Source organism: Salvelinus alpinus, chromosome 6, assembly GCF_045679555.1.
Source record: "Salvelinus alpinus chromosome 6, SLU_Salpinus.1, whole genome shotgun sequence".
NCBI lineage: Eukaryota > Metazoa > Chordata > Actinopteri > Salmoniformes > Salmonidae > Salvelinus > Salvelinus alpinus.
The window spans coordinates 71,841,969-71,851,506 of record NC_092091.1 but is presented as its reverse complement, the minus strand read 5'-3'; the positions used below and the strand labels follow the sequence as shown (position 1 = coordinate 71,851,506).

Here is a 9,538-nt window from a genome sequence, read left to right as displayed (position 1 = left end):
CCCATGTTGAGACTGGGCCTGGTTCTTCCCATGTTGAGACTGGGCTGGGGTTGTTGAAGCTGGGCCAGGTCCTGCCCCTGTTGTGGCTGGGCTCGAGGTTGTTGATTTTGGGCCCAGTGCTGCCCCTTTCGAGGCAGGTGTGTGAGTGTTGAGGCTGGGTTGGGGGTTTTGAGACTGGGCCTGGTACTACCCCTGTTGAGGCAGGTCTGAGTGTTTGGAGGCTGTCCAGGTGCTGCCCCTTTAGGCTGGGGCCCAGTTAGGCCCTGTGTGCTGAGGCCTCCCGCTCTCTTGCCCTGTAGGGTGAAAGGAACCGTACACATAAATAGCAACACAAGAACATAAATGGCGAGAGTAAGCAGTACCTGAACATATAGAAGAGCATGTAGGCACTCCGGGCTCTGGTCCTCAGCACAGTGGCTTCATTGGACATTGACACCTGGCTGTCGTTACAGCAGAACCAGTTTCCACTGGCATGCAAGATGTCACTAATGTAGTGCCCTGTGGAACAAGGAAGACAGACTAGAGGTCAAAGGTCAGGTTATTGTGGGTAATAGAGTGTGTTGTAACAGTTAAACAGTTCATTTGGGAGGTATTTTATCTGTTACATGTGTCGAGTTTTGAAATCAGAGATAAACAAATACACGTTGCATATAATTAGGCATGCCTCTCCATTCTTTTGAATTAAATTGCGTAAACTCTAAACATATTGCAGTGCTTGTTGGGATGGCACTTCACTCTGAAGCCTGCAGACTTGCTCGCTTGGCCGAAGTGGCTATTGGAGGGTCTAATTATCCCCTACTCCAGGGTTTCACAAATGGCGGCCCGCGGGACAAATTTGTCCCAAGTGTGATTTTATTTGTCCCCCCATGTTTCTGACCAAATAAAATGTAATTGGTAAAAGACTGTAAAAACAACAGCAAGTCAGCTCCAAGTGATTTTCATTTTGGAAATCTGTTTCAAAGTATTCCCACGCACAATAAAGAGAGATATGTGATTGTGACAAATGTAAGCAATGTTTGAAATGAGTCAAATATTATATCTGGCTGGCCTTCTTACAGTCAATTTGCAGTCTACAAATTATTAGTAATTTTGTTCCATACCCCTGCCCATCTGGCTAAGATAAAAAATGGACCCGAGTATGAATCTTGTTGATGATCCCTGGCCCTCAATAATATTCACTCCCTCAGCTTTGGGATACTTGTGTATACGGCAGAGGCACACATGAACGCGTAAATTGAGAGCCGAGGAGAAGGAAGTGACTTGGAATTCATCTGATGTCATATGTATTTTGCATCTGCATGTGTGTGTTTTATGGTATTTACTTACCGGAGTTTGCGGAGCCTCCCAAATGAGAGACTACCCCAGTCAGCTGGTAGTAACCATTCACTGACTGCACTGGCTGCTGCTTCTGTAAGAAAACACATGTGATCGTAGGATTCTCATTTCCTCTACAGTCCACCACACTGTCTACAGTCTACTACAGTACTAGTCTACTACAGGAGGTCTACTACATCGTGTACTCCTCATAACTATCTCAGTGTTCTGTCATAACTTATTTTTCACTGGTTTCACTCTCTATCTCTCTCTCTTCTCACCACTGAGGCTGTCAGCAGCACTTTTCCTGGTTCCTGGTCATTTGAATCTGAGGGGTCAAATATACATATCAAGAGCTGTGAAAACGTGGTCACTTGTCTGAAATGCTCTGGACTAAAACAGCTCCCATACATCACTAAAGATGTCTGAGAAACATTTTAAATTGCAGCTTCCAGATTCTCTGTCAGCAGGACCGTTTTGGGAGTGGGTGGTTTGTGTGGTGTTGGAGCAAGAAGAGTGTTATGGTGCCATGACCTACCTGAACAGCAGAGGGCGCTGTCTTTGGCCTCTCCAGGTGGGCTGGAGACTTGGCTGGCGAGGGTCTGGGGGATGGACCCCTGGATGCTGGGGGCCTGGTTGGTGAGGGCCTGTGGGCTGTTACTGTGCAGGTGTGGCACCATGTCCCCACAGAGGGTGGACAGCCTCAGCTCCGAAGGAAACAAAAGAGGAGCCTCCAGCCTCTCCAACCCCCCAGGTCCTCCAAACCTCTTCAGATGCAGAACCAGCACACTGCCCAGAGACAGAGAGGAAGATAGATGAACAGACAGACAATGAAACCAGTCAACAAAATAACAGAGGAGTGAAATGTGTTCGGTGGTGCTCATCCCTAAGTCCTACAACCTACTCAGGAAGGTAACTACTCCTAAAGGCTCAGGACACAATGACCACTCATTTCATGAAACACTGCTAGTCCTATGAGAGGTTATAAAGGGACAACTCACAGAGGCAGTGTGTGGAACTGCTCCACCTTTAAGGCGTGGAGGCCTTTACAGCCCTCACATGTGAATTGAACCTTTTCACCCTGGTTAGAAACAAAAGCATTACAAAATGAATGACACCACTACAATAATAAGAGCGTATTCTGAGGCAGTGGGCAGCTTGCCCTGGGTGTTAGTCTCTACATGCAGGGCTGAGCCCTAAGTGCTGACTTTGAAAGTGAGTGCTAGGCTGCTCAGCAAGGTGCGCTCAGGGCTGAAGTCCAATGAGAGGTGGTTGTAGTCCTCTCTGGTGGACGACTCGCGCCCACAGCTTCAGAAGCAGCACAAAGAGAAGGAAAATGCATCAAGTCTGTTTCTGTGTCAGGTCTCTACAATGTTTCTGTTATTCCATGTGTTTTGTAATATTGTTTGTAGAAAGATCATGTTCTCAGTAGATACATTACAACCAATGGGATCTCTTACCTGGTACATGTGCGCACCGACACAAGCTGGAACTCCAGCTGGGAAACAGGGCAGGTATAGTTCACCCCGAGTGTCTTCAGTATCATGCCCTCCTCCTTCAGCTGGCACAGCATGTTCACAAGTAACTCGTGTGCGTCCTATGATGAGGAAGAGAGAGAAACACACCAAGATAAAAGCAAATGATGAAGATAATAAACCCTTTCAAAAAGAGCGCTCGTACACAAGAGAGTAGTGCCTCAGTTACCTGTTGCGTGTCCCCCAGATACTTCAAATCGTATCCCGACAAGGAGTACTTGACCTTCCACATGAGGTCTGCTTTTGAGGTCTGGTTTGCACCACTGTCAGGTAGACTCAAACGGTGCACATCAGAAAGACACCTGTAGGGGAGACAGAGAGTAAATTAGCAGCTGACTAGATGGTGTCAACCTACTGGCTTACGCCTGAAGAGGCAGATGAGTATATACAGATATGTTTTATCTAGCGGCACCCCATCATTAGAAATGATTCATTCGAGTCAAAGCAATTTCACCTTTGAGGACGGACAATGAAGCCAAACAACTAAAATGTGTTGTTTATTCTCCTAAGATATTTGGTTTGGATACTGCTCTCAATTCCAGAGCATTTTAAAAAACGAACAAATTTCCCACGGTAAGGTGGAATGTTCAGTCAATGAGCATTATGGGTCATGTAGTCATTCTACACTTTCCAAATTGGCCTACAAATGCCTACATCATAATCATTGTGTCATTGTTGTTCCTCTTGGTTATGAAGATTCCGAAAACAAAAAGAAACTGGAAACAAAAAATACAAAAAAAATACAATACACAGCAAAATATGAAGTGGTTAAGGTTAGGAAAAGGGTTAGGATTAGTGAAAATGCTCTCCTAACCTGCTACGACAATCACTTTCTATAGAAGTGGCGTGAAAAGAGTGTCCCTTCTTTAATTTATGACCACAAATAATGGGTGTGTGGGGTGAGTGTCTGCTTTTGAGCCTTCCTTACCTGAGCAGGTTGGAGAAGGGGGAGGAGCTCCAGAGTTGTTCCTGGTGCAGGATTGCCTTTGAGAAGGACGGCAGGACCAGGAGGCACTGCAGGGTGGCGTTAAGGAAGCAAGTGTTGCCAATGTTAGGCAACCTGTGAAGAAGAAGCAGCCATCAGTACACACATAGAGATGAATCATAAACCTTCATATCTCTATAAAGTGGTGATAATGGCAGCCATCTTGGTCAGGGATAAATGATATTTAACACAAAGAAGTGGATGTCCTTTAGACCAAGGTTGACATAATTCATGGGTTTATAAATATCTAATAAAACGAACATGCTCGATAGTAAGCCCTATCCCCATAGTATATCAGACACTTATCTTTAAACAATAAAGAACTTATATTCAATACATTTGCAGTGTGTTGTGGTTTACCCAAGAAGTTCCATGTTGACCAGTGCCCCCCGTTCTCCTCTGGCCCCCTGGGTCTCTTCTGGCCCTCTGGTGGCTGAGCTGGCCCTGGGAAGAGTCATGCTTCTGGTGGCTGAGCTGGCCCTGGGAAGAGTCATGCTGCTGGTGGCTGAGCTGGCCCTGGAAAGAGTCATGCTTCTGGTGGCTGAGCTGGCCCTGGGAAGAGTCATGCTGCTGGTGGCTGAGCTGGCCCTGGGGAGAGTCATGCTTCTGGTGGCTGAGCTGGCCCTGGGAAGAGTCATGCTTCTGGTGGCTGAGCTGGCCGTGGAAAGAGTCATGCTTCTGGTGGCTGAGCTGGCCCTGGGAAGAGTCATGCTTCTGGTGGCTGAACTGGCCCTGGGAAGAGTCATGCTTCTGGTGGCTGAACTGGCCCTGGGAAGAGTCATGCTTCTGGTGGCTGAGACTGGCCTCTGGGGTCTTGGGCTAGAGTGTTCCTGAAGAGACAGAGGTCTGGAGGAAGGAGAGAAACAGGTCTAAAGCCTCCAACATAGAGATAGTATCGCTCGACACAGTCTCTCTATTTAATACTATACTGTACTATAAACACAGTCTGAGTAGTTATGTATGTACTGCTGTCTATATAAATGCAGTGTACCAAGTAGACCAGTGCAATAGGTTAGTACTCTCTTTATCCACTAGATGTGGATAGAAGAGCCTAAAACTACAGTTTGAGGAAAATAACTTTCTGGGACTGTGTTTATCAAGCGTCTCAGAGTAGGAGTCTGATCTAGGATAAGCTTTGCCTTTTAGATCATAATAAATCAGATTATTATGGACAGAGAGGACCTGATCCTAGATTAGCACTCATACTCTTGATAAACACTGGCCCTGGTCTTGTAGCACTAAACCCAACTCTCCAATGAGACTCTATGATGGCACTGTACTTTATGTTTGAATTACCTGACTGTTGCGCCCTCCTGGCTGGTGTCTCCATGACAGTCCAGAGGGTTGGTAGGAGTGGGAGAACTAGGATGGGACACCACTGGAGAGGATTTCACTGGGGAAGGGTGTTTGGCAGGTGACCGGGGTACAGAGGGCTGTTTAGCAGGAGAGCAAGGCTGAGAGGAACATTTAACAGTAGAGGGAGGTGGATGGAGGGAGGAGAGTTGATCAGAGGGTGAGGGGTCAGAGGTGGCGAAGCCATTCTGTTCAGAACGGTCAGATGGAATTGGAGAGGGGGATGAAGTGCCACTCTCCTTCTTCTTTCTTGTCTTCTGCTCCACATCAACTGAATTTGCTTTCTGACGTTTTTTCTGTTGACAAGAAGATGTGATAGTGCTAAATCCTTTTTTCCTTGATCCCCAGCCAATGGAAGAGGGGGGTCATCAGAATAGGAAAAGGTAGGCCTAAATTAGAGGAACTTAGCTATCTATCCTAAACCTCAAATAACACAGTATAGACAGGTTACATTGAGTGACATTTGCAAAAGCCAAACTTCATGTACATTTCATGTACACTTTTTATGTTTTTGTCAATCAGAATGTACTTTAACTTGTACTCTTCCCACTAGGTCTATATAAAAAATACTACTCCAGAATATTTGTAGTTGTTAATCGATTAAATGACCTGATTTCATACCTTTTTGCACCAGCAGAAACAAGCCATGTCGATAACCAATGAAGACTGATACATTTCCTCATTAACCCATTGTTCAAATTGGCTTTAAGACCATTGTGATGTCATCGGTCATGTATGACACCACCATCTGGCAACCCAATATTTTAAAATATATTGTTCAATGAACAAATATGTTTTATTGAAGAGCAAAGTTTTGCAGTATACATACAATATTGTAGATAATATGTTCCATTGTTTTCTTGTTTCTTTTTTTACATTCATTTTTTGTGTGTTGTTTCATTGAACGTACGACCACAATAAAGGCATTTTAAGTGCCTTCATCTTCATCCTCCTTGTTTTTTGACAGCTTCCATGTTGTTTGTGGTTTGGTCATCGGTTTATTTAAATGCTCAATGCTTTTTCTATCCACCAGCAGATGGACAAAGGGTTGGTTAAAAGAATGTGAACAGGTGATAGAGATTTAGCCTAAACCTCAAACAACAATCCAGATTGGTTAGGGACAGTTTTCCATATTCAATCTTGCCCTGAGGGCAGCTCTGCCTCAAGGACATAATGAATGTGATTGGTTCAATTAAAGCTCAATGGTCAGTGGGCAGAGCTTACAGTGCGAGTTAAATACACTTACTAGGTGATAGGTTGGTGGTGAATGGAAGCCATAACACAAGGTTCCTGGCTTGAATTTTGTTTTCTAACCTCACTCCAACCCCTAAACAATTCTTCTTACCTAAACTTAACCCAACCCTAGCTAGAGTCCCAGATCTGTTTAGTGCTGTCTTGCCAACTCCTACAGTGGTTCTTCCTTAAAAACCTCTCTGGGATAGCGGGATGGTAGTGTCCCACCAGGGAAAATGTAGAGCGCCAAATTCCCAAAAATGATATAAAATCAAACTTTCATTAAATCACACATATAAGATACCAAATTAAAGCTACACTCGTTGTGAATCCAGCCAACATGTCAGATTTCAAAAAGGCTTTTCGGCGAAAGCATAAGATGCTATTATATGATGATAGCACAATGTCAACAAAGAGAGTGTAGCATATTTCAACCATGCTGGCGCTACTCAAAACGCAGATATAAAATATAAAACATGCATTACCTTTGACGAGATTCTTTTGTTGGCACTCCAATATGTCCCATAAACATCACAAATGGTCCTTTTGTTCGATTAATTCCGTACATATATATACAAATTGTCCATTTATTTGGCACGGTTGATCCAGAAAAAAAACAGCTTCCAATTTGTTTTAGTCTTGCACAACTCTCAAACAGTACACATGACGTTACTCTACTTCCCGATGGCCTTCTTCATTGCACAAATGAATAACCTCAACCTATTTCCTAAGACAGTGATTAGAAATCTGGCCTCCCAATGAAAACTCATTGAACAGACAGTGACTTAAAAAAAAAATAATAATAATAATGGTTAGTCCTCAGGGTTTTGCCTGCTACATAAGTTCTGTTATACTTATAGATATGATTCAAACAGTTTTAGAAACTTCAGAGTGTTTTCTATCCAAATCTACTAATAATATGCATATCTTATATTCTGGGGATGAGTAGAACGAAGTTGAAATTGGGCACGCTATCCCCCTATCCTAGAGAACAATAGCTCGTTATGTACAGTTGCATTGCATGTCGTCTGTACACAAATATCTCTCTCCCCCAATGGGTTTTTATTGGCATAGGAAACATGTGTTTATATTGCCAAAGCAAGAAACCAAAAACATAATAAAAAAAATACAAATAAATGTTTTAAAGGGGGGAGGAGTGGTAGGATTAGGGGAAAATAATAAATGAAAATATATACAAAAATATATAGATTTTATATACATTTTCCCCAAAAATATATGTGGGATTGGAAATTATGGAGACAATTACATTGATGGAAGCCACAACCTATCCGCAATATTAAAGCTGATCTACCCCATAAAAAATTCAAATTAAATGTACTGTAAACATTGCACTCAAATGTTTCAAAAGCATAAAGATGTTTCAAATGTTAGATTATCAGCTACGTACAGTGTTTTAACAATGTGCAAATAGTTGTAGTATGAATAGTAGGGTAAGATAAATAAACAGATAAATATTGGTGGTATTTACAATGTTGTTTGTGCTCCATTGGTTGCCCTGTTTTCATGGCAATCTTGTTGCTGTGATCAAATCAGATCAAAATGTATTTGTCACGTGCACCGAATACAACAGGTGTAGACCGTACAGTGAAATGCTTACTTACAGGTCCTAACCATCAGTGAAATGTTTAAGTAAAAATAGGTATTAGATCACCTAACTTATGCGAGTTTGTCAATGTTTGATTTGTTTTCTAATTCTTTGTGGGCCTGTGTGATCTGTGGAAAATATGTGTCTCTGATGTGGACATACATTTGGTAGGAGGTTAGGAAGTGCAGCTCAGTTTCCCCCTCATTTTGTGGGCAGTGTGCACATAGCCTGTCTTCTCTCAAGAGCCAGGACTGCCTATGGCGGCATCTTTCAATAGCAAGACTAGGCTCACTGAGTCTGTACATATTTAAGACTTTTCTTCATTTAGGGTCAGTCACAGTGGTCAGGTATTCTGCCACTGTGTAGTCTCTGTTTAGGGCCAGACAGCATTCCAATGTGCTCTGTTTTTGGTTGATTCTTTCCAGTGTGTCAAATAGTTATCTTATTGTTATTATAGTTTGGCTGGGTCTAATTGTGTTTCTGTCATGGGGCTCTGTGGGGTCTGTTTGTGTTTGTGAACAGAGCCCCAGAACCAGCTGGCTGAGACTTCTCTAGGTTCATCTATCAAGGTGAGGGCTTTGTGATGATCTTTTCCAGCTCTTTTCTGGATTTTGATAATTAGCGGGTTTAGTCCTAATTCTGCTCAGTGTGCACTGTTTGGGGTATTGCGGACGCTGTAACAGATGTATAATAGCACAAACACAAAGATGAGTCCTCTATCTATGTTCATAGAGACAGTGCTGAATGGTTAGGTGATGATCCCACCTAGTGGTTAAAGTGAGAGATGAACTCACCATAGATGTAAAATTGGGGTCCCACTAGATGTCCAGGCTGCAATGTCAATATTGTCTATAATCGTACACATTTATGAATATACAAATGTATTTTTTGGTCTTCATTTAATGTTGTGGTTAGGCATAAGGTTAGCAGTGTGGTAAAGGTTAGGGTTCAAATCAGATTTTAAGAAGAGAAATTGTAGAAAAAGGCCAGATAGTGATGACTGAAAAAAAGTGGTATTACAGACTTGCCTTTGGGATTTTTCTCTATTCATCCTTCCTCGATTTTTTTTCACATCCCTTTTTCCTCGCTGCCTTCTCAAAATTCATTGGAAAATACAATCCTAGGGGAGGTACCTTGAAACTTCAAGGAGTTTAGGAGGAGAGGAATACACGAAAGACTAATTGAGATAGAGCCTTAGTGTCAGAAAAAGCCATAGAGGATGAAGAGAAAAATAAACAATAATGGAGAGAGAAAAAAATATATACAGTGGGATCTATAATTATTGACACCCCTTGATAAAGATGAGCAAAAAAAGACAATGAAATAAATAATATAAATACTAAGCTATAGTGACCCACAAGATATCTTGTCCGTTTACACTTACACCATTTTATTTTTACTAATATAATTACTCAGAGAAAGAGATTGCTTAACAAGTAATATTGCTTTCCCCTCAAAAACATAGGGGTAAAAATGATTGGCACCCCTGTTTTCAATCTTTCAATACCTCAC

General features: G+C 42.5%; 1 protein-coding gene across 3 annotated transcripts; it reads right to left on the bottom strand.

Annotated features, from left to right (window-relative positions):
* Positions 1 to 6: 6 nt before the first annotated feature.
* Positions 7 to 7,032, bottom strand: LOC139579272 (ubiquitin carboxyl-terminal hydrolase 37-like). Of its 3 annotated transcripts, XR_011675705.1 has the most exons (12): positions 6,906 to 7,032; positions 5,131 to 5,483; positions 4,195 to 4,680; positions 3,778 to 3,909; positions 3,019 to 3,151; positions 2,775 to 2,911; positions 2,523 to 2,622; positions 2,316 to 2,395; positions 1,853 to 2,103; positions 1,327 to 1,408; positions 363 to 498; positions 7 to 293 (listed from the first exon to the last, which is right to left on the bottom strand). XR_011675705.1 is itself a non-coding variant. In XM_071407777.1 (11 exons), the coding sequence occupies exons 3-11, from the start codon at positions 4,614 to 4,616 to the stop codon at positions 486 to 488; spliced, it is 1,350 nt and encodes a 449-aa protein (XP_071263878.1). In that variant the 5' UTR covers positions 4,617 to 4,680; positions 5,131 to 5,483; positions 6,906 to 7,032; the 3' UTR covers positions 301 to 485. The 3 variants fall into 3 exon arrangements, 2 of the variants coding, with proteins under 2 accessions (XP_071263878.1, XP_071263880.1); XM_071407777.1 differs by lacking the exon at positions 7 to 293 and having other exon boundaries at positions 301 to 498; XM_071407779.1 differs by lacking the exons at positions 7 to 293; positions 2,316 to 2,395; positions 2,523 to 2,622 and having other exon boundaries at positions 301 to 498.
* Between the last annotated feature and the right edge of the window lie 2,506 nt (positions 7,033 to 9,538).